Source organism: Bactrocera dorsalis, chromosome 2 (assembly GCF_023373825.1).
Source record: "Bactrocera dorsalis isolate Fly_Bdor chromosome 2, ASM2337382v1, whole genome shotgun sequence".
Taxonomy (NCBI): domain Eukaryota; kingdom Metazoa; phylum Arthropoda; class Insecta; order Diptera; family Tephritidae; genus Bactrocera; species Bactrocera dorsalis.
The window spans coordinates 80,701,379-80,726,895 of record NC_064304.1 but is presented as its reverse complement, the minus strand read 5'-3'; the positions used below and the strand labels follow the sequence as shown (position 1 = coordinate 80,726,895).

General features: G+C 35.1%; 1 protein-coding gene across 1 annotated transcript; it reads left to right on the top strand.

Annotated features, from left to right (window-relative positions):
* The first annotated feature begins 4,302 nt into the window (after positions 1–4,302).
* On the top strand, positions 4,303–6,686 carry LOC105226619 (monocarboxylate transporter 9). Its single transcript, XM_011205586.3, has 5 exons — positions 4,303–4,456; positions 4,525–5,565; positions 5,626–5,770; positions 6,270–6,390; positions 6,455–6,686. Exons 1-5 carry the CDS (start codon positions 4,379–4,381, stop codon positions 6,666–6,668), a joined length of 1,599 nt encoding a protein of 532 aa, XP_011203888.2. The 5' UTR covers positions 4,303–4,378; the 3' UTR covers positions 6,669–6,686.
* The last annotated feature ends 18,831 nt before the right edge of the window (positions 6,687–25,517 follow it).

The following is a 25,517-nucleotide window of genomic DNA, read 5'->3' as shown; positions in this document are numbered from 1 at the left end:
ACTATGCGGAGGATGACTCATCAAAACGATGTTTTTAATGCTCAAAAATGCAGTTCTTTCAGCCGAGGTGTGATTTATCATCTGTAAAGATGTCATAGATGTGTTACAAATCACCGCTATTGTATTTCTTAAGATTTCTCTCTACCAATCGACACGAGCTTTTCCTTGAGCTATTGACAAATAGTGTGGGTTCCATCGTGTACAATTATTTTTACACACAAATTTCCATGTTATATTGAATGTATGGTGTTTCCACTAATACCTATAGTAGTCTTTATCTCACGATAGGTCACATGACTATCTGGAAATATTAGTTTGCACACAGCATCAATAGTTTCCGGAAAAACAACTGATTTTCAACGATCTTAACGAAATCACTCTTGGAGTAATCTGCGATCTTGATTGAAATCACCATACTATCGATAAACACTGGTCTTTGATGAATCTTCATCGTTAAAAGTTGAATTAAGTTCACCTATGCGCTGTTGCTAAGATAATTCACGTCAAAGTTGTGAAAATAATCGCCGAAAGCGTTTGCGACTTATTTCAATTTTTGGCCGATATGGATATTACAAATTAGTACAAATAACAAAGTAGTGTTCGTACGTCAAAACGATCTGAGTATGTATAACATCAAAAACGTCAAACTTTCCGATAAAGTTGTCAACCTCAAGTTGTAACCTAATAGTAGATATTCGTAATGGGAGTTCAGAGAAACTAACAGATTGCCAAAAGTTCACAATGAAATTTCCGAAAGGATTGCCATATTGAACAGTGTAAGTAGGGATGCCTTAAGCGCATGGAGGATCGTCAAAATTATGTGCACGGACGCGGAAGGGAAACACTCATTTCTTTCCCACACGGTTTCGAAAAGATTGCAGGCGTTGGCCGGTCTAGTAACAGGTGACAAATTACTGGCATCGCATGAAAACTGTATGAACATTATTAACGATGACACTTGTAGAAAGTGCTGGGAAGTAGTCATGAGAGAGACGCTACAACTACTTTTCTCTTTATTTCCCATCGTAACGCAGTTCAAAGGACTAGATGAGGTATCAGATATCAAGTCGAAAAACTATTAATTAGTATTACAAAATCTTCCGATCTAAAAAAAGATTCTTAAATATTTTGTGAACTTTTTTCAAATTACGAAGATACTCTAACTATGAAAACCAGTAATTTTATCAAAACTTTCAATATCACTATTAATAACAGTAATTTTCATACTCATACATATATTGAGCGTTGTCATTGCTGGCCTTTTTAAGGGGTTACATGGGTTTCACAGTTTCAAAAAATCGAAAAAAATTTTTTTATCTTATTAAATTCTATAACATTTCTAGAATATTGTCCTAAATTTTCAAGTTGATCTGATCAATACTTTCGGAGACGAGGCAATCTAGGCTAAATGCCGTTTTTTGCCCGAGGAAACCCATGTAACCCCTTAAGCAGCCTTAGGCTGTAAAACATATTCCTTCATTCTTCTCAGGCAATTTAAATGATGGTTGGGCGTCTCTCTGGCCGAATATAAAGCGTTACGCGACAATGAAAACATCATATTATTTTTTATTGAAATGATTGTAATTTGTTTGCCAAACTATATTTAATATAACCCTGTCACATTAAATAAGTTTCCATTTGAGTACCGACTCTTTGTATATGTGGTGCATAATCTTCTTTAAGCGAATGTAAACAATGTCGGATATTTAAATGAAAAGGTTTTATTTGTTTTTTTTTCTACTACATAACATTCCAGTAACGGTATGTGAATGGCAACTTAGTGTCCAAGTGACCTTTTGTAGTTGCTGATAACACGTAAGAGTGACAAAATTAAATGAAATACTATTTGAGTAGGATTCAAGTGTCATCAAGGGTCTACTCATTTATAATTGGGCATTTTTACTGGAAGCCACTCTACAGAAGGACAAAGAAATTTTACGGTATTAAATCGTGTCATTTGCAGAAAATTAACTTTTGGAGACACTTCGTGTGTGTGACACTCAAACATCCTTTCAAATTAGCCTTGTTTAAATTTGCTGGGAGCAAGCAATTATTTTCCACATAATTAAGAAAAGAGAACTTGAAACTTACTGGCTTATAGTAGTAGTATATAGTATATAGTATATGTTGCGTAAGTAATGGAATTTTCATTAATTTTATTATATATATGTATGTATGCATTTAAACTAACAGTTCATTTGAAGCTCTAGTTTGGTACATTATGCCTGGCCTTCAAGTAAGCAGCTAATGGACTCGGCTCGCAATATTGACTAAATTAAGTTTTTTGGAAAATTTAAAGCGGCGTATACCCGGAACCGCATCGAAATAGGATCTGCTATGAAGGTATAGTCTGGTGCACGATGGCAATCCTATGCAGTTAGTTATGGTTATCTAGCAATATATGTTGCTCAAAGAATAAGAAGTTACCACATCCACTTTAAGGCCCAGATCTTAATCCCATGTGGAACAATTATTCATTCGGTATAGTGTGGTAACAGAATCCCTTGAAAGGCTCGTCACCTGTAGCTATCGTCATCTATTTATGTATGATCGAGCAAAAGTAGTCTTGTTCAATGGCATAACACATTCGCTGAAACTTAAATTTTATAAACTCTAAAGAGTGTTCTTTTCCATTTCAGAAAGCCGTAACATGGTCTAAAACCACATCGATGTTGAAACTAAGGTGGTTAATATGACCCCAAATTACATTAGTTTAAAATGCTGCCAATGAGAATGTTGTAATTGGGCGGCTTGTTGACTCGTACTTCTAAACAACGACGCTGCTCGGCATTCATCATCTTTTGTTTTTCATAATCTCTTTCGCTAGTAAAATAATTCGAGACAGAAAAGATTATATCTGACACTGCGAAATTGAGCTCTTGATATTTTTACTCTTAAAAGGGTCGGGGATAGTTTGAGTTTGAAATCAACTCTTAGCGTGCACTCTCTTGGCGTCCTTGCTGCCGTCCCTCATTAACTAAAAGCGGTAGCGGTAAATTACTGTCAAAAATTCCCTAAGCCTTAAACTTTGAATGACGCATACCTAAATAATTTTGGTAATCTAATCCCCGTTGTTGGTTGTCATTTAAGTCACCTAAAAGAAGGCGCAGGTAACGTGATATTTCGTCGAGTCCGATCACAGGGAGAGAGGTGTTAGAAGAGTAGGTTTCACTGGGCGTGCAAACGATGGTTATAGTTACTTTCTTTAGTAATAATCGCGGTTGTATGAGGGAAGGAGCACAGGCTGCCAAGTGTAACTTCTAAAATCTTCGGGCTGTTGACAGACGGCATTTCAACGCCATCGACTGTGGTACGAAAATCCAGTTTGTAAATATGGACACTGTGGATTTAGTGGAGAAGAGTGTCACTATTCTTGCAGAGAAGAAGTGCGAAAGATCGAAAAAATATCTATGGTGGTTGAAGGAGCTTCGAAATATAGAAGTGAAACAGCAGCGAGGAGAGGCGCCACCCTGCAGAACACCCCGTTTAATTCTTCTTAAAATAGATTTTCCTTCTCGAAATAGTACAGATGATTGCCGGCCACTCAAATCTTTCATAGTGCTCTTCTTCAGCCCTGGAGGGAGCGTAGATTGTTCGATATCCTTTAGTAGAATTACGTGATGTGGCAACGATAGGATAGTTTTTTATTTAGGTCTCGAACTACTGTGTGCGATGGTAGTGTTGTGCACTTTCGGAAAGCCATGTTAGTCTCAGATGGTTAGTAACGTCGGGAGTAATAAGGCTTCTAGTGTCTTCATTACTGCAGAAAGGAGAGTTATCAGTTGAAAGAACCCTCTACCACTAGAGTAAATAATATTAAGCTGTGTAAATCCGATAAGGTGTTGAGATCGTACGAAATGTTACTATGGCTATGTTAGTTGACGAAGTCAGGTGGTGAGAAATCGATGGACCAAGGAAAGAGGATAATTAAAGGGATAATGTTGTACAGAACAAGTAATTAAAGCTCGTTTTTTAATTTGAAAATAATATATATGTATGTATAGATATTAAGCATATTTTGTATTATTTACAACTAGAAAATGATTTAGCACCCTTGTTCCAACTACTGCAAAACATCTACCAACTGCAAATTTATGGGTTTATGTCCCAAGGTGTGAGGCATAAAATTTTATCATATGCAATATTGTGCAATTTAAATAAAAGTGCCACTGCATTTGTCAGAAAACAGCACAGGTGTACATAGGTCGTAAAATATAGGAGTTCTGCTTCCGTTACGCACATTACAACCGACACTTATCTTATCACTTGGTAGAATTCTATTTACGTGATAAAACTGTGGTAGATTGAGTAAATGAAGATACTGAGATTGCCACCGAAGATCAGTCAAGACTTCGCAATTAGAGTGTGAGGTTGTGAAATGAAGACGCAAACGCGACTAGTTGCGCCAAATGGCGGCTGGGGAATTTTCGTGTGCATCGGCATGGCGCTTCCATTTGTAGGTCAAAACAAGCTATCATTTTTTACTTGCAATATTCAAACGAACTATGATGAACTATTTTATAGATCAGTGGATTGGCTGCATTGCCTTCGTTTGGACTGATCTTTGGCGACTTTCTGCATACCATCGGGGCTGAAACAAGCGCTGTGGCCTTCATAACCAGTGCCTTCTTTTGTGCCTTCAGCTTTGCGGGTCTCTTCTCTGGGTCGCTGTTCAACCGATACGGCCTACGTGCTGTCGGTTTGATGGGCGGTTGTTTGTACTTTTCTGGCTCTCTCTTACAAATATTCGTGCGCACAACATGGGAGCTATTGTTCGCTTTCAGCGTTATTCAGGGCACTGGGTTCGGCCTCATTGTGCCCACATCGTATACGACCTTCAACAACTACTTCGTAGAGAAGCGGGTTATGTGGATGAGTTTTGCACAGTCGCTTATCGGCGTTGGCACTATGTTCTATCCAGTCGGCATGCAAAAGTTAATGGAGCTCTACGGATTTCGTGGTTGCTTGCTTGTTTTGGCAGCAATCAACTCCCACGCCATTCTGGGAATGTTGCTGATGCAGCCAGTGGAATGGCATATGCGGAAGGTGACCATTCAAATAGAGCCGACTTTAACATCAAGTACCTACATTGGGGATGCAAAGAAGTTGGAGAATGAAGATATCACTCTGATTCTAAGCACAACCATAAATAATAATCAATATATGAAATATAATGGACGAGATACGTCCGCTATGGAATCAAACAACTTGTCGCGCCTAATGCATGGCAAGTCGAGTCCGGTAACTATATCGAGGGAAAATGTGAAAAACATTTCAAATATCTCAAGCCGCACGTCAAGCATAACAAACCTTGGTAATTGGACCGGTCCAATTGTTGTGCGTGACGCCTCACCGGAAATGACGCCGTTTCATTCAATGCTTGCAGTCAATGCGGTTGAAAAGGAGAGCAGCTGCTGGCAAAGTTTAGTGGACTTCTTGGATCTAAAGTTGCTTAAGAAACCTATTTACCTTAACATTGTATTGGGTATCTCATTTGCGCTGTACTCTGATATTGCGTTCTTCACGCTGCAGCCGCTCTACCTCTTTGAGTTGGGTTTCACAAAGGTACGTAATTCCATTATTTTTATTCGTTGTTGTTGACTTACATAGCCTGAATAATTCTAGTCGGATACTGCCAGCATTATCGCCATCGGAGCCGCTGCTGATTTAGCTTCACGCATATTCTTAGCATTCTCGGCCATATTCATTCAAATGCGATCCCGTTACATTTATCTGGCCGGCTCCTTTTTCACAATCATAGCGCGCTTTGGTAAGTACCGACGGCCTTGACAAACTCGTTGCCAGCGATTCGTTTACAATTTGCATACCAAAATGTGTTGACGAAAAGGGGAAGCAATAAATACACCCAAAGTAAACTATTTCTAAGATTTCTCCGATGAATTATGACGTTCTAAGGTTTATCAGTATATCACCCAGATAGTGCGATGGTGATATAGTGACATCCGCTTTCATGTTTATGACCGCTACATTATACCGTCTAAACTAATGTACGTTGAACCCGCTGTGCGGTCCGGAGAAGTAAGTGGTTTGTGGACATACCGATTGGCGCACTCTGCGTTTCCCGAGCGTAATCAATATTTACTTTGGCTGAGATAAACGGGTATGAAATATGACACCATAGTCCGTCGCCGTTATGTGGGTGGGGTTACATTTAAACGTTCCCACGTATTTGTTTTTGTGTGCTTTTATTTGTGCTCCACAAATTGAGTTGAACAAAAGTTTTGCTTTCGTTTTGTTTTTGATTTCAGCATTTTTGAATGTATTCAGCTATGTGGACATGGCCTGTACTACGGCTGCAATGGGCTTCTTACGTACTTGGATCCATGTACCGCTGCCTCTTGTCTTCGCCGAGTACTTGCCAAAGGAGAGGTAAGGCCACCATAGAAGAGTAAATAATCGCAATGAGTTTTACAAATTTTCCACTCTCTCGCAGATTCGCCACTGGTTATGGCCTGTTCATGTTTCTGCAAGGCAATATAATGTTCGCCGTTGGTCCTCTGGTGGGCTATTTGCGCGACCTAACACAAGACTACATCGTGACCTTTTACTGCCTGAACTTCTTTATGGCGCTTTGTGCAGTGCCGTGGCTCATGGAGATAGTTTGTGTTAAATTTAGAAGAAAAGGCAACTTTAACTGCGAAAAATAAACAATTTAGAAAACTTGAGGTTTTTAATTTTATTTCGCTTAGTTTAAAAGTGTTCACTATTCTTCTCTTTTGAAAGTACTTTATATAGTAAGTGCAGCATACATTCAATAGTATATTCTAATTTGTTTAAGTATATAGTATTTATTGCAAAATCTTAAAGATATGTCCAATAACTTCTCGGAAAGTGAATATGAATCCATTCTAAAAAGTCAGAGTCTATTCAGAAGCAGTTTTTGCATTTTGCTTCAGAGATTTCCAATAGGATTTTAAGTTCAATATTCCTCCACATACTAGCCGTTTACTCTATCTTTACGCACGAGAAAAACCGTGATGAGAAATTTTAAAAGTGTTCATCAAGGGTGCCACACCTGAGCCAAGTTCGGAGTTTAACTAATTGACTAAAGTTATTCAACATTCGATTCCGAAATCGTTAACATTGCCTTCTGAGCTAGGACACAAGGGAGTTATTATCGAGAATATATTTTACGTTCTCTTTGTTTAGCAGTAATGTCAAAATTGTCCGTGCGCTTTTTGAGGCTCTGACCACCTTGAAGGTGGTAATCAAAAGCAAAGGTTTATGGTAAGTTATATAGAAATACAAAGCTCCATGACTGCAACTACAGTTGTTTTGATTCTGTCTTAGTCGATTAAGGAAATTTGTTCTCCACAACTCAAGTACATTTTACTCGGAGTTGGTCACTAGATCATAATTTATGGCAGCAATTATGAAATCTTCCGCCTTCCTCCGCCCTTTTTGACAGATTTTTGGTGCATTGTTTCTCGGTGCCAGCATTTCACTTTGCACTCAGGCGCGAAAGGCACATACATACATACATATTTCAGTAAAAGAGGAATAAACTATTTTAAGTAATAGTGACACGTACGAATTTTCAAGCACGCAAATGTGAGCTTTTAATATATTTCACATATGTATGTAAGCACATACATACATACATATTTATTCACTAATCCTTAACAACCTTGAGCCTATTCATTATGCTTCCAATCACGCTTATTTGGTGCTTTTAACAATTTTAATGGCAATTTTGTTGCAATAAATTTATGCCTACGAACTGTTATCCACTAATGCCGCTAATTAATTAAATTCGGTTGCAATTCATCGAATAAGCGAGCCCGCTGACAGTTGCCGCCATCAGATTTTTATTACATATGAGTACACACGACCGCACTATCTCGGTCTCATTAGCGTTTTACCGCTCATTTGCGATTAGTTGATATTTATGCCGAGTGCAATCCCACATGGTACATATGTAGATATGCACGAGGGGATGTAAGCTATAGATTAAAGCATTCCAGTAATTTGGTTTAATGGCTTATGTTGAGGGTTTTCCAATAGGAGTGATATGATTTCATAAAAAATACATTCATTGTTAAGGAAGTTCAAATATTTATCAATAATTTTTTATAAGTACAATCGATTCAATTAAGTTCTGAAAATAATATCTTTCAACGATTTCGATGAACCCAATTTTCGAGTACTTTTTCCACTAAGTCAAGTCGTAAGTTATGAATAGTACGTTCTAAAGCTTAAAGAGAGTCTGGTTTATTGCCAAAGACCAAAGGCTTCAAATAACCCCATAAGAAGTAGTCTAATGGCCTTAAATCACAACTTCTTGGAGGCTATTCAATGTCACAATTTCTTGAAACAATCGAATCTCCAAACTTTTCTCGCAATAATTCGATTGTTGCGCGCTCTGTGTAGCACGTAGCCGCGTCTTATTGGAACCAGATGTTGCCAAGATCAACTTCTTCCAATTGCGGCCGTAAAAAATTGGTTTTCATCGATCAACACGACTCTTCATTAACAGTATCGATATGAGCACTTGATGTGGAAAGGAGTACGGACCGATGATTCCACCTTTAATAAGATAAATGTAACAGTTGCTCATCGATATCTTGTAGAGTTTCTTCGCATCCGAATCGATAGTTTTGATTATGTCCTGCACCACTCCAGTGAAAGTGAGCCTCATCGGAGGGAGTTGTCGGGTGCAACCGGACATTTTATACTCTTGCAACTTGCAGTAATCATAGCCGGGACATACCTTGAGGTGTCAAACTTCAACCTTCCCTGAGTTGCATTAAGTTACTTCACATACAATCACCAATCATGCGGAGTAAAGTCAGCTCAAGAAAGTATTGACCCGATTCAAACCACTTTTTGGTACACAAAGGTACTATTATCAGAAAAAATTATTCTCGCTAAATTTCATTTCTATATCCCATACATTTACCGCCATTGATACTGGCGTCCACATATTAGGTAACTAGGTTTGAAGGGTTTTTGCTGGATGTGAGTAATTATCAATTGATTCTTGATTTGTATACTGGAAAGTGAAAATTTGAAATAGAATTTAAAATTGTGCTATACGGGAAATTGGGGTGGTTGTAGACCGATTTCACCAATTTCCTCACTGTGACGTGGAAATGTGAGAGGAATGCTACGTACTAAATTTAGTCGAAATCGGTCGAGTGTTTCCCGAGATGTGTTATTCCACTTAAAAGTGGCCGGTGCCACGCCCATTGTCCAATTTTTACCTCAGCTCCTACAAAACCCTTGCATTCTGTCTCGGGAGTAAAATTTAATGTCTCTGGCGTACTTCGTAATTAATTTATTGCGTTTTTAGTAGCTTTTAACTATACCGTTATATGGGGAGTGAGCGGGATAATTATCCGATTTCATCCACTTTCACATTGTCGGTATGAGTTTTTTAATAATTGCGCTAGGCAAATTTGTTTGTTTTAGTTTTCGTGGCATAGGAGATATGTACATTAAACTTATTATAGTTTCTGGGCACGCCCATTTTTTCGAAAGTTTTCGGTTCTGGCGTTTTGTGGGCGTGGCAGTGGTTCAATTACACCCATCCATTAGCTCGGTCTCACCTTTTCGCCAAGGAACGGGCATACGAAGTTTTACTTGCATGGATAGGTCACCCGGATCTCACTTGGTCTCGTCATAATAGAAAGCTCGCTATAAAATATGTATTGCGACAACTTAATTGAATGACAAAATGTAAAAAAAAAATTTGAACGTTGAGAACTTAGCTTCCCTTGAATATTATGTATGTACGCTATTAAGATATACATATCTTAGTAAAGCTTAAATTATTTACAGAACATTAAACGACTTCGAACTTGTACGTTGTGAGTAGAAAATTATATGGATACTACGACGGTGGAAATAACAGTATAAATATATTTTTAAGATTTTAGTAGTTTGTACTTGGCGGGTTTTTTAAACCGATAATACAATCTCATAGAAATATAAAAAACTTTTTAGTTTCTAATAATCTTTTAAATTAATAATTCTTTAAGACTCTGTGGTGCCCTGTGCGGCAGAGTCACTTTAATACATAATTTCATATTTTGCGACTTCGTAATACTTTCTATTCTATTTGCATAATGAATTTCCTGCGAAGTGCAACGTTATTCAAAATTATCAAAAGCCAAGCAACTTTATGAACATTATTAGCTTTACGTTTCAACTTTGTAACAAAAGTTTCGCCGTCGTTCGTTGCCTAGATGTAAAGTGGATCAACTGAGAGAGAAAACTAAATCGAAGCCAAAGCAAATAACTCGGTCGAGTGAGATTATTTATAGCATTTGACAAATGACACTCTCCTTTTCGTTTCGCTTTGTGCACGTGGGATGATTAAATATTTCAAACCTTGGCATTTAGTATATCGGAAGTAACAGAGATTTAGAATTTGATTCCTTGATATAAATCTTCTCGTTGACTGTTGAATATTTATGAAGCCCTTATGAAATTATTACAAAGCAGGAAATTATTTAGTTAAGGAGTAATAAAATGAAATGAGAAATGATGATGTGTCATAATATAACAGAGACCATGAAAATAATTAAAAAGTGGCAAAAAATAAATATGAAATTTGAATTCGAAAGTGAAGTCTAAATTAGGCGTGACATCGCCTGCTATTGAGAGTGGAATTCAAACCTCATAAATTTACTAGACCAATTTCACCTATATTTGGTTTATGATTTGCCGTAACAACACCTACTATCTAAAAAATGGTTATATGATCCTATATTAGATAATTCAAGCGGCAATGAATCGAAACATAACTCAAAACAAATAGTGTTTTTCAACTTATGACAATTCTCTCACAAATGTGTATAAAATCGGAGGAGGTATTTTATGTGGTGTTGTGTATATATCGACACCTTTTAACTCAGTTAATAAGTGATATAGCTCAACAATATACTTAGTTTGATTCGGATACCATGGTAGATGCCTTTGATATAGATCCTTACTCGACCTTACGTAATCTTCATTGGTAAATCAGTTCATAGATACTCAAAGCCAAACGTATACTGTTCTTTTGTTGAGTTAATATTTGATATGTTAGATATCTTAACAAATTCTCCCTGCCTCAATTAAGGAAAATATAGATTTTTATCAGCCCGTTTTAATTAATGCTTAAAAATCGTTTAGAACAAATGAGTTTATGTGGCAATGTGAGATGGAAGAAATACTATACTATTGACTTGAAACTCTAGAGCTATCATAGTGTCGTGTATGGAAATTGTGTATCGTTAATTAATTGGATGCGGATAAACGATATTAAAACTATATCATGCTATATGTCTATTCAATATCTGGAAGTTGTACACAAATCATTTTATCTTCTTCAAAGTAATCCCCGCCCGCTGTAATAACTTATGCCAATGAATTTTCCAGTCATCATAGCACTTGGAAAAATCCTCCGTCGTGATGGCCATCAGAGCCTTCTTCGATTCAGCTTTTATATCCTCAATTGAGTCAAAACGGTGTCCTCGGAGTGGTCATGTGAATTTGCTGAATAGCCAGAAGTTACACGAAGGTAAATCAGGCAAATCCGGTAGTTGCGGCACGATATTAGTTGAAAATATGGCGAAATGATCACTTCTTTGTTCAATAAATTCAGACATAGTAAAAAACGAAGAACTCACTTTTAGAGCCTCACGACGTGTATCACAAATGCTAATGAATATCAACTTACTGAAAAAAAATTTAGCGATTATATAAATTAATAATTCACCTTTCAATTTGATCACAGTAGTATGTATCCTCGTTTAAGAGCTCGCATATATATGTACTATAGGAGATAAACTCATAATTAATTAAATCAACTTCAATGCTTGTTTCCCGATTTTTTCGGGTATTTTTAACACACCACGACTTCGGTTTATTAGTTTATGGTTCACGTGGCACTTATTATGGAAATTTATTAAAATTATGTATATAAATGTACGAGTATGTTTGTCATTAAATAAACTTTTCCTCAATCTCCATGTCTACAATTCTCATGGAGATATGTGACACATAATGCGCCCACATTACAAAAAGACCCGGCAAACCATTCATTCTTTCTGCATAGTAATTTAAGTGATAGTGACAGTCCTAGCTCATCTGCTTTATATCACTCATGCCTAAATATTCAATTAAGCCGCGCAACATGTCTTCACACATGCACATCTTAGTATCAAACATCTTTGCTTGGCGAGCTTTGCATTTTCGCTGTAATCATTTTAAAATCTGCTTAATTCCATGCTTATTAAACCGATTTAATCTTACTTATTCTACAAGCAGACATTTGCATAAATGCTGTTTATGCCTCTAATAAGTCAGCATTACAGCTGTCTACACGTAATAAGACACTTATCGTCTTTGCATCGCCACGGGAAACTTCTCAACTTCGCCTGAGATTCGCAACCATGCGCACATAATTTTAATTACCGTTTATGAAAGAATGTAAATGCTTTAAAAAAGAGTGCTTACAGCTGAAGTGCGTCTTAAATACTTTGGGCATTTTCCATGGTAATAAGATATACGAGTTAAAATTCGGGAACTTCTTACAAGCGGACAAACAATGCTGCAATGTAGTCGGGAACTTAACTTTGAAACACAATACTTGTGGGCGGATATTTATGGGCCTCGACAATTTTGTTGTTCGGGCTTAAACTAATTTTAAAAGTTATCGTAATTATATAGATAATCAAAAGAGGTAAGTGACATGCTTTTATATCAATTATTTACGGCATACAATTTCATTCGCGCGGCTGGCTTCCTGTTAGCGTAATCTGGTAACCGGTCTCTCTGTCATTATTTTAGGAGACACTTGCTTTGTATTCGCTTTAAATACTTAAATGTAGAATGCCGATGTGTGTCTTCAGTCTCTCTGTAGCGTTTGCCGTTATTTTATTTTTTTCCAGTAGTATTGCTCCTGGCGACGTAAACGGCACGAAAAAAGTCGACCTTCGATATAGAAAATTTTATTTTAGAATTTTAATATTTCAAAACACAATAACCGTATTATATTTTACTTAAACTGTTTTGTATATTTATAATAAGTGATTTATTTATCGTTTGCATGTTTTATTTTTAGAACATACACACGAGTAATGTTTTTAACATTTTTAGAAGAGAATATTCTATTAAAAATTGTAATTGTTATGTTGCCATTCAGCTGCTGGGTAAGTTAAATACTGAGGCAACTGAATCGGTAATCTGCTTGAGAATGCCTGTATTTGACAGCTTGATTCAGATATGATAGTAAGTGCACTCCTGAAAACTCGAACTAATGAAAAGCATACTTGGTCGAGTCTTAGAATGTTTTGTATTTTAATTTATTTATTCGTGTTCATATTACAACTGTTAACTTTGCCTTGCTTAATTCAAAATATTAGAATTCGTTGAACTCGTTACTTTGCTGTTTCATGATTCACGACCAGTTTATTGGATTTTATTTTACGTTTCTTAATAATAATATTTGTCCAGCACTTTACTAAAGTCTCTCGTTCCAACTTACTCCAAGGTCTATCCAAAAATGTAGCAGGATCTCTCAAGGTCATTTTTTCATTGATTTTTGATCGAATCAATCATTCATTAGAAAAATAGCTGCTAACAGAGAATTTCGATAATGTAACATTAATGTAACAATCAATCGGTTTATTCAAAGGAGTGACATTCCGCGTCAAAATATCGCTGTAATTGAGCCATCTGTGAGAAGTAGTAAAGTCTTTTGAGACAGCTTGTAACTTAATTTTGAACGGCTCCACTAGTTCCGGTCGCGAAGAAAAAATTTCCCCTGTGCTTGAAATAAGGCTTATTCCATGACGCTAAAATTCTGTAATTCTTGCCGTGTTGTAATTAAAACAATTTTTAAAGCGCCTTTTTCATTGTTAGAAGTTCTGAAGCACGGACGGAGTGTTTTACGTGTTATTGTTGACACATTTTAAAATTTTTTTCTTTTTTACAATTCCACAAATTTTGGACTTTGCAATATTGAATTTTTTGGATAGAGCGTAAACGGTACGTAAAAAACACTCCCAATGAAAGGACCAAAATAGGCTTGGTTAAGATACCCTTCTTTCGATGATGATCACTGCAAACTTGTTAAGGATTACGATTCGAGCCAAACGCCTAAAATGTGCGGTTCCTTAATTGAGAAGGTGCCGATGCCCAGCTGGTTGATGGCCTCGTTAGAGTAAAGGCTGACATCACCGCCGTCCAAGAAGTGCGATGGACGGGACAAGGACGAGACAAAGAATTTTGAGACAAGGAGGTCCTTGTGACATTGTATAAAATGATTGAACAATCTTGAATGTGTTTTAAAGTAGCCAATAAAGAAGAAAAAATATTCAAGTTTCCGGACGTTCGAGTTTTCATGAGTATGCAATTTTCATAGATTTTGTAATACATACCATCTATAAAAATTCGATAAAGCCTTACTTAAAAAGCCGAATATCTCGAGAAGTATTAATGATAGCGATTTTTACCTCGAACCTTCTTTATAGAAAATAAAATTCCCTACAAATTTGCCATACACATGTGCACTTTTTCTATAGCTCCTGTCATTTACGAGATATATACAAAAAATGGAAAATTCTTGGAAAATCGGGTTTAGAGCCCCGTACTACCTCGCCGGTGTGAGTTACGACTTTGTTGCACTGGGCACTTTTGTAGAGTGAACAATTCTGAAAAAGATGCGTCTAAAGTCAAAGCGATGCGATAAAATACCTCTAATCTGTAAGAATTTAAAGATAAAAACTCACGATTTTAGTCTATTTTCTATAGAAAATTTCTACAGGCCTTGGTCTAGTTCTTAATGTTAATATTAAGGGCTAAAATTTTCAGGGAATTTTTTTAGGGTATTTCCAAGAAAATTTCGTGACGGGACTGAAAAAAAAAACACCCTAATGTACATATATCATAACCTTTATCATCGTTTGGCCAAACTTGGGCTCTTAAGGGAACGTCCTAGTGTGAAATTTTCGAAAAATCGACTTTTTTGTTTTATTATCGGATAGTATATATTGTAATAAACATTATCTAAATTTGAAATCGGATTTCTAATTACTAATTTACAGTTTTATATCTTAACTAAGTGCTTAGTTTATGGCACTTTATCTGTTTTCGGCTTATGGCGATTTGTGGGCGTGGAAGTGGTTCGATTACGCCCATCTACAAACTCGAAATTTTTTTGTACTAAGAAATCCGCATACCACGTTTCATCGAGATATCTCAATTTTTACTCAAGTTACAGTTTGCACGGACGGACGGACGGACAGACAGACAGTCAACCGGTATCAACTTTTCTCGTCACCCTGATCATTTATGTTATATAGTATATCCCTATATTTATCTCGATTAGTTTTAGGTGATACGTACAACCGTTAGCTTAACAAAACTATAATACGCTGTAGCAACTGGTTGCAAGAGCATAAAAATCGCGAAAATCAGTGATTTTTCGGAGGGTGACACTGAGACTATCCCTTAACAATCTAACAATGTAAGTAATGCATATAAAGAAAATTAATCTATTTATATAATTAACTTTTTTTTGTTATTGTAGTGATTATGAATATAATATTTAAATATAATAATAAAGTTGGCAATATGGAAGGTTGATCCATGAAAACGGTACAAACTATGCTATTACCATATGTTAAGTGGTCGAAGTCATCTGGATAGAATAGATTTTAATGGAATCGGGACAGGTTCTACTAAATTCAAAAAGTCGATTATCTTTATGAACAAATCAATTCTTGACTAAAGTCAGAGTCGTCTTTCTCATCACCAATTGTTTTAAAAATTGATATCCAACTGTTACTCTCTGAGAATACAGTGGCTTCTCCACGAACATGCAAACATTGCAAAACCGTTGTATGTAGATGTGTTCTTGGTCCATGTGTTAAAAATTCAAATCCTTCCACCAAAGGTAGGTATATTGTATTACAACTCTTTACAATATGTTATATAGTTAGTATGCAATATTAAATACGTATACGTATGCATGAGTAGCCAGCTTTAAAAGCGCGTTACATATCCGTGTGACCTAAGTTTAATCGTTCACAATCAGGAAAGTGCGAGCAACTCATATACATATGTATTATTAACAGTTATTTGAGGGCGGCCACAGCGTTGTTGTTGCAAGTGCCAATGTGTGTAAGCTAAGCAGCTAAATGGCGCGTTAAATTAGCCAATTAGTTCGATTATTACTTTAGGAGATTATTTCTGAACAAAAACGTATTACACATATTAATCGCACAGTTTGCACTGACTGCAACTCTGTTATAGAGCTAATGTACGCAGTGATATCATGCCACTGGGACATGTGCGTGGCATTAATTTTGTCCCAAAACATTTGTATTCGATTGTATTCGCTAGAAACAAGCAGTTATGTACATACAGTGGCATGGCAAAGAGAGCTGGGGGTGGGATTTTAGTCACTTTGAAACTTTTGAAATTTAGGCGGATTTCAGTTTGACAAAAAGGAAATTAGTAGATTTTCTATAAAAAGAAAAATAACCGTTATTAAGTTTATTTTAAATTTATTTTATCAAAATATATAAATTATGTGTATAACCGATTTGAAATAGACGGCAACTGTTGAAATCATTAATATATATATTAACTTGTAAATTTCTTTTTAATTAAGCAAAAAACAGGAAAAAACGTTAACTTCTCAAAAAAAAAACCTTTCCAAACAAGACCTCGATGTAGATGCATCAGTTGGTATGTCAGTTATATGCTATAGTGTGATCCAATACCGACTTTCCAACAAAATAGCTTCTTAGGAAAAAAACAATATGTGCCAAGTTTCAGATCGATATCTCAAAAGTGAGGAACTAATTCCATTGAAATTTTCTATTGGGCGTTAAAAATTTCGTGGCATGCTTAATATACCCTATTCAAGGTATAATTTGTATGTGTAAATGTAGGAAATTTTTAACTTTTCCAGTTTCAAAAATTTTTAAAGGTGGCAACCCTTGTTTAAAGTTAAAATTCCATATGGAAAACATTAATTTGCATTTTATTATTCATTCAAATGAATAATTTAACCAATGGCAACTCTTTTAGAAAGCAATTGAGGTAAATCAACGCACTAATGGCGCCATGTACTAGTATACTGCGAGTGTGGCGGAATTTACAGCCCCCTTTTCTAAACGACCATCATTTATGATGTGAAATTTTAAGGGGGCTCACCACAAAAGAACTCACCGCTCACCAAAAGCTTTCTTCAGCCTGTAATTTAAGTATTCACAGTCGCTTAAGACAATTTTTATTAACATGAAGTTATTTACAAAAGTTCTTATTTGCCTCTTTGCATTTTCTAGCCGCTTTAATCCATCCACAAACGTTCCCACTGAATAATATACAACAACTGAAGTCTAATGTGTTGCAGGAGATAAAAGTTTTTGCCGTTCTTTCATTCTTCACTGCAACTAAAATAGTCTAACACAACTACAAACGACACTTTAGTTTACTTGCAGCATATACATACATACCCATAACTTTCCCCTTCCGCTGATATGCAGTTTATTTGAAAAGCTTTATAAAACAGATTGATGGAAACGACAAAATATAGAAGAAAAGAAAAAGATTATTCCGGAATTCTTAAGAAAGTTAGTTATTTAGAGTGAAATGCAACAACAAATACAACCAAAGTCGACTGAACGTTTACTTTAAGGAAAATATACTCTTGTTAATCGGATTCGGCAAAAAAAGCGTAGAATTTTAATACCTAACTGTAACAAAAAAAAAACTTAAGAAGGGATCTTTTCATTTTTTGACAAGAGAACGCGAACTCGAAATGTTTGCTCAAATGTTAATATTTTCACCTGTGATTGTAAAGGATGCCATTTCTCCTGCAGGAGTCATCTCATTTTGGTTCCAACGCAGTTGAAGAGCTTCATTCCAAAAGTTTGGCATTAAAGACGTACTGTTTCAACAGGAAAATCCATATTAACCTGTCTTGATCATAAGGAAGCGGCCTTGGAAGTGAGGTTGCATCCGTCTATACGCATATTTACGGCCAGGCAAAGAGTCATTTCCTATTCAAAAATCAAGCCTTAGTTTGTAGGCGAAGTTGTAGTTTATGATACATATTTTTGTGAATAACTTCCTGCTTTTTCTTTTCCGGATTCAAGTATTATGACTCTAGCGCCTAGTACCTTTCCTGCGCAATTGTCCAGTCGTTCAATGTAAATTACAGCACTTTCTTCTTTTGGAGGATTGTGAGAGCCCCGACTGAGTTTATAGAGAAATGAGTAGCTTTCAGGAGCTAAAATAATTTAAGTATAATTTCAATTCAAATGGTTTTTTGGTTTGGAGTCGTAATATCGCTGACAGTTGTCTTGAAGGATGTCAAGTGTTGGAGCGCAGTAAAAGCACTTGAAAATAATCAACATTTTGTAACTTCTCAACCGTTTCCTTTTATGCAGCATACACTTGCGTTCAAAATATTAGCTTACTCAAATAGAGTTCATAAAATGGAAGATTTTAAGACCTCTACTGAATGAACCAAAATGCTTAAATACACAAATTTCTAAAACATAATAAGGCATACGGAGCTAATTAGGTATGCTCTAAAACTTGGGAAATAAACACAGAACGATTGGATTGTTACATGCCGAACTAAAAGCTAGCAGCTCACATAATTTCCGGTTATTTAGAAACCATTTGCTGGTTAGGAGTAAAATTCCGTATCGAGCTCTTAAGTAATTGGTAAGGATAAAACCGGTATTTCTTGTGCTGAAGTCCAATAATTGGGACAGCTCGTTACGAATTGCGAATGATTCACGTTAGAAGTGTAAGTGAAAAGAGAAATCCCTACAAGCCATCGAACGGTTATATCACCGGCTAAATACCTAACAGCGCTACCTTAGATATCCGTTGAAGTTTGTAAAAAAATTTTTAAGGCCCAATTGGCACTTCTAACCAAAACTCTTATACACGAGTGAAGGCCCAATTGGCCATTCTAACCAAAACTCTTATACACGTGTTATCATTCATCCCTTTCTTAAGCAAAGGCCTTATTAGTTGTAAGGCGTGTATGTGTTAGTTTTCCCGCTAATTCTCTCATTGTATTGGAGGAGTGACTTGCTGGAATAAATATTAAAATATTTTTATGTTGAGGAAAGAAATGTTTTCAAATCTTTTAATTCGTCTTTGTTTCTTATTATTAAATTTTATACAAAATTTCAAATTGAACTAGTTATATAATATTTCATAGTAATGATTAATCCGGTTTGTATACTGAAATGTGAAATAGGCACATGAATATTTAATTAGCGTGTTATCGCACTTCTAATAGTGCATGTGGAGTGGGCGGGGTTCTTACATTTATTGAGGTTGGAAACTAAGCTTAATCATATAAGAAGTGCAAGTCAAATATTTTATTTTTGTATGAGCATAGGAAAAGGGAAATTTTTAAATTTCCAATTTTTACAAGCCACTTTGAGAAGACCTCAAAAGTGATTTAAAAAAAAGGCGATTACATATTTTCACATGTAGGTATGCACTGCTATTAATACGAACACTACTGTATGCCAACATAATCTTAAGCATTTGACAACTTTTTGACATTTCATGCCTCATGGCGGTGACTTACACGTCCCATTGCCCAATCCGCCTAGCATTCCTTTGTGAATTCTCTAAATATTAAAAATGTTTTCAACTTTTCTTTTGTTGTTTTGCAATGGTATGCTTTGTGTACACGTATGCACACATACACAATGACAAGTGGCAGAGAAAAATTTGACGTCAAGCTGCGAAGCGAGAGTTGCAAATATTTGGAGAGGACTTCAAGCGAAACCCGGTAAAAAAAACTTTTGCTTGTGAACTTGAAAGTTTCTATGGAGGTATATTTCCACAATTTAATTGCCGAGCAGTGTACCTTAAAAATTCAAACATAATTACATACACATACATAGCTTCATCATAAAAGTTAATTTAATGAATTAGTATAAATGCTTACTGTACAAATAACCATCTTTATACACATACATATACATATGTACATATGTTCATACATAAATTTGAAAATATACCCGTATAACATGTTTGTTGTGATATAAAGCAGGCATCCTCGAAAAATACTATCCATCAAAGATCTTTCGGAGTAGTGAATTATAGTTGATCCAGATAGATGACACTCTAAAGATATCAGAAGAAAGTGTTGGGCATACCGTTTATGGATGAATCATGGGTATGCGAAAGCTTTTAGGAAATTAGCGTGAGATTCCAATGGCCCAATAATATCAACGAATTAACGTTTCAATGTTATTTTTGGAACAATTACATAGATCTTCGATAGGTATGTTACCCTGGATATAATACCGAACTTGGATATAAATATTTGTGCTCATAATTCATAAGACTATCAATAATTTTTCATTTTTAGTTTTTATTCTCAATTTACATTACAAAAATCACATGACGTGAAACAAAATAACAATTAAATTTGTAACTTTTATATTGAAAAATAAGGATACATCGAAGTAAACAGAGGGAAAAACGTTAAAAAATATGATTTAGTTCAATAAATCGCCTTTTATGAGCATTTCTTTTATAACTTTCCAGTAGAAAATCTGTTTTGAAGCACCAACAGTAATCTGGCAGTTTTGTTAAAGAATATCGATATATCGGTATGATTTAACAGACTATACTCGTATGTATATATATATATTCGAGCGCTAAAAATTAATCCACTTCAATCATCTTATGGCGCTAGAAGATTAATCAATATACATCATTTTCAATAAATCAGGAACTATCGTTAAAATTTTTTTTTTATTTATTAATCAAACCAAAATATGTTTATCAGATACGGACATAAGAAAAACTTTTTGATCTACGTGCTCTGCTCAAAGCCGATTTCTGTTGTTGGGTACTGCGAGACTTAGAGCAGATGCCACTCTCTCTGAGTAAACAAAGTATGTAAACGATATCAAATACTTTAGAGCTTTGCCGGAAAGAACTGAGTAAAAATGTCGACAATCATAACAGAATTTTTCTGGATCCTCTTTTCTAGGTATGACAGGCTGATCTAGATATTGTTTCAGTTCGCTAGACATACCATCAATGGCTGAAAGTAAACTGGAGTTTCCTGAAGCTGTAGCGAAATCTATCATAATTTTTTCATTTCCAGTTCACAACGACGGCGGAGAACGTTTTGAGTTTGAGAGAATTGTGATAGCAGGTCTAAGTTCAGGTGAAGGTTGTTTTCGTCGTATATGTTCTAGGCGTATTTCTTTACAGTAGTTTACGATTATACCGTGTACAAATTACACTCATACATTTTTTTAATCCCGATTTTTCTACACCCGTTAGGGGCATGTTGTCTTTGCAAATCATGTAGATCAAAGCTTGATTTATTTGCAACTGCTAAATTGATGTAAATAGCAAAATTAGAACATACCCTTAGAATAAAATATAAACGATATAGTAATCTGACATTAACAAAAAATCCCTTCATAACTTGAACTTCTTTCAAATATAATATATCTGTGGCAATATATTATTACATCCTAAGTCAAGATAGATCAAAATCGAGTTAAGGACATATTCTAGCTCATCTTCTTGCTATGCATATTTTAATACAATCCGTTTTCACATTCTACATTTTTAAAAGAAAGTTATCGCGGTTTATTTTTCAATTTCCATACTTTTTGAGTATATTTCCTACAACATATTATACGTGTTTTGAAATGTCTAACTGATTTTTAAGGATTTTTTTTATAAAATCTCAATAAAATGTCAACATAAACTCAATATTTACTATTCAATATTGGGCAAACTCAATATTATCACACATCTTATGTTTACTTCGGTCTTAATGTTAAAAACTGTTTTTCAAATTTCCATAACTTAAATGGATATACTATGTGCTTACGGTAAAATTAAAATTATCAATCATGTGAAATATGTCGGTCCATATGTTAGTTTGTGTGTGTGATTTTATTTCTCTTTTGTTCTACTTACACTGTTCTTTTGCTTAAATACTGTTGAACTGTTTAGATTATTTAATTAATAAAAGGGAAAGCGTTGTTGGTCCAAATTTTTATAAAAGCGATTGCATTGCGCCTAGCTCAGATTTAGAAAACGAAGTTGTAAGTTCTAACTCTATTATTGGCTAATACTAAACAAAATTAAAATTTAAAAAATTTTAAATAGTAATGCAAATAAAGTAGTGCCAAAGACAGCGACGCGAAATGAATTAAGAAACCTCGGAGAAAGTTATACTTCAACAGCAGGAAAAGCTGTTCCTCCTCGTGTTGTGCACCTCCTGCTATCTTGCTAAAAAATATGAGTTGATAAAAAATGCTTTAGATTCATAAAAACGGTTGTTAAATTAAAGCTTGAAGGGTGTGGTGTCAGTGGAGACTTGCGTGGAAAACATACGTGTACTAGGCGAGAGTTGCACTATACCCGTCGTGATATTTGTAGCTGATTTGCATCGCCTCTATGGAGATAAATACTTAAACAATCTTAACCCTTTCAGCCCCAAAGGATTGAAACAAACATATATAGAAGTTGCTTAAAAGCAACTTTGGTGCTAAAGGGTTAATCATGATCATGAAGTTGATCTATAAGATGTGTATTTTAAAGAAGTTTTTGTGTATTTGACTTGTTAAACGATGTCAACTTCGGGGCTGAAAGGGTTAACATCTCAATCTAGCACAGCAAGCTTATGATGCTAAGAAAAATGATAAACAAAATATTTAGATTTACAGCAATTACTATACATGACTGTGCAACTAATCAACTAACTTGCTACATGTGCTGAAAGAAAAGCATAAGCGCAACGATCGAAATTTGCGCAACGATCGATGTGCCATACATTTATTATTAAAGGTGAATAATTTAATTTTTTTAGCGTGAAGAACAGTTGAAAAATTTCAATTGTTTAACGCAATTTCATCGGTTTATCTCCAGTAGTTTATGAGAAAATAATTTTACAATTTTATCGTCCTCTAAATTTCATTCTTCAATAACTTTAAAAAAAAAAAAGAATTTTTACGAAATATTTATATCACGGGGTATGAGGCTGGTTCCCTTCCTAATGAACTGCTAATTTTCAAAATCGGAGATTTTTCGAAATTTTCATGGACCACTTTGGTTGGGTCAAATGTTTGTGATTTTCATGCTATTGGAAAACAATGTAAGCACTATAGACCATCAATTTATGGTTCCGAATCACACGCATATAGAATGCGAGTGACCATGCAGCGATAGACCAAAGGAAAAACAAATTTTCAATAAAAATTCATCACCCACCTGGCTGGTACCAATTTGCAATGTATAAGAACAGTTGGAGTAAAGAAAAAATGCCTGATTAACGAAATGGGTCAATTAAATATTTTAGATTTTGCATTCGCATCGAAAAATGTATTTACTTGGAGAAAAGTAGATAATAATGATGATAAATTAAGTTGGCATGACATTAAATGGTTCAGATTTACAAAGAAATATGGTAAAATATATTTTAAAACTTCTTTGAGTGCAGATGATCCTTACATATGCATTCATGTAACAGATCGAGGAATCAATTGTGTTACAATAAAAGATTTAAATATTGCTATGTCTGACTAATAAAAATTAGCGCTAGAAAAAAGGGTCTCATAGACATACTGCCGCTAGTAGATGAAACTTATAGATACTTTTCTACGAATTTAACTTTAGAAGATATGTTACATTGTCATCTAGATCTAATCGAAAACGACGAAAGTAACGAATGATTATTTAATTACATTGAAAGCAACTAACGGGTGATTTTTTTGAGGTTAGGATTTTCATGCATTAGTATTTGACAGATCACGTGGGATTTCAGACATGGTGTCAAAGAGAAAGATGCTCAGTATGCTTTGACATTTCATCATGAATAGACTTACTAACGAGCAATGCTTGCAAATCATTGAATTTTATTACCAAAATCAGTGTTCGGTTTTTTTTTTTTCGGACAAATTTTGTTCAGCGATGAGGCTCATTTCTGGTTGAATGGCTACGTAAATAAGCAAAATTGCCGCATTTGGGGTGAAGAGCAACCAGAAGCCGTTCAAGAACTGCCCATGCATCCCGAAAAATGCACTGTTTGGTGTGGTTTGTACGCTGGTGGAATCATTGGACCGTATTTTTTCAAAGATGCTGTTGGACGCAACGTTACGGTGAATGGCGATCGCTATCGTTCGATGCTAACAAACTTTTTGTTGCCAAAAATGGAAGAACTGAACTTGGTTGACATGTGGTTTCAACAAGATGGCGCTACATGCCACACAGCTCGCGATTCTATGGCCATTTTGAGGGAAAACTTCGGACAACAATTCATCTCAAGAAATGGACCCGTAAGTTGGCCACCAAGATCATGCGATTTAACGCCTTTAGACTATTTTTTGTGGGGCTACGTCAAGTCTAAAGTCTACAGAAATAAGCCAGCAACTATTCCAGCTTTGGAAGACAACATTTCCGAAGAAATTCGGGCTATTCCGGCCGAAATGCTCGAAAAAGTTGCCCAAAATTGGAATTTCCGAATGGACCACCTAAGACGCAGCCGCGGTCAACATTTAAATGAAATTATCTTCAAAAAGTAAATGTCATGAACCAATCTAACGTTTCAAATAAAGAACCGATGAGATTTTGCAAATTTTATGCGTTTTTTTTTTTAAAAAAAGTTATCAAGCTCTTAAAAAATCACCCTTTAGTAGTAAGCTTGAGTGAAAAACTTGAATATTACGTTTCACTTTTTTTTGTTTTAAATTAATATATAAGAACTGAATACTGTAAAATATTTAATTTGGATCCTTTTTGCATGGAATAAAAGAAAAAAGCTAACATCTTACCTCTATTTACTTACTTGCTTCAATTTTAACAGAAGCTCTTATGCTCACTCATAAATTTGAAGAACTGCCATTGCCGGTCTAAGTCCAATAAGGCAATCTTTTACTTTTACTTCGTTTTATAAAGCATCATAAGTACAAAACAACAAAAAAAGGAATATTTTCAAAGAAACAATTTTTAAAAATTTGCCTAAATTACCTTTAAAAGTAGTTTTTATCAGTTTAAATATATTTTATAAAACTGTAAGACAACAGATTTTACACAAACTCATTCATATCGCCATATATTTGTACGATTTTTGGTGTTATGACAAAACAACAAAGATAATATATGAGCAGTCTGTTTCTTCAAGTCTTTGCTATGATCATTTTTAGATGATTTAATCTGAAAAAATCATTCAATATTTATTACATATTTTATTACACTTGTCGCCGTAACTAGTATTAAGTTTAAATGAAAGCTGCAAAATATAAATTTATTGATATGATATATTCAGTAATTACACAACATTAATTGACCGGTTATTAGTTGTGAAAAAGCGATAATTAGATTTTACACCAGTATCAGCGTAAGTAGAAGATTGAGACACTCAATGAAGTTATTCTCTACCTCAACAGGTTTATAAGTTATGGGAATATTACTTGAATTCGTCGACAAAAAAGGTGAACTGGTTCTTAAATATTGTCGTTCAGTGAGGGCTTGACACCTTC

Excerpts from the sequence above, each read along its gene's own strand:
- LOC105226619 (XM_011205586.3), top strand. The coding sequence starts at position 4,379 with ATGAAGACGCAAACGCGACTAGTTGCGCCAAATGGCGGCTGGGGAATT. Across the intron at positions 5,566-5,625 it reads TTGAGTTGGGTTTCACAAAG|TCGGATACTGCCAGCATTAT; the intron begins GTACGTAATTCC and ends GAATAATTCTAG. Across the intron at positions 5,771-6,269 it reads CACAATCATAGCGCGCTTTG|CATTTTTGAATGTATTCAGC; the intron begins GTAAGTACCGAC and ends TTTTGATTTCAG.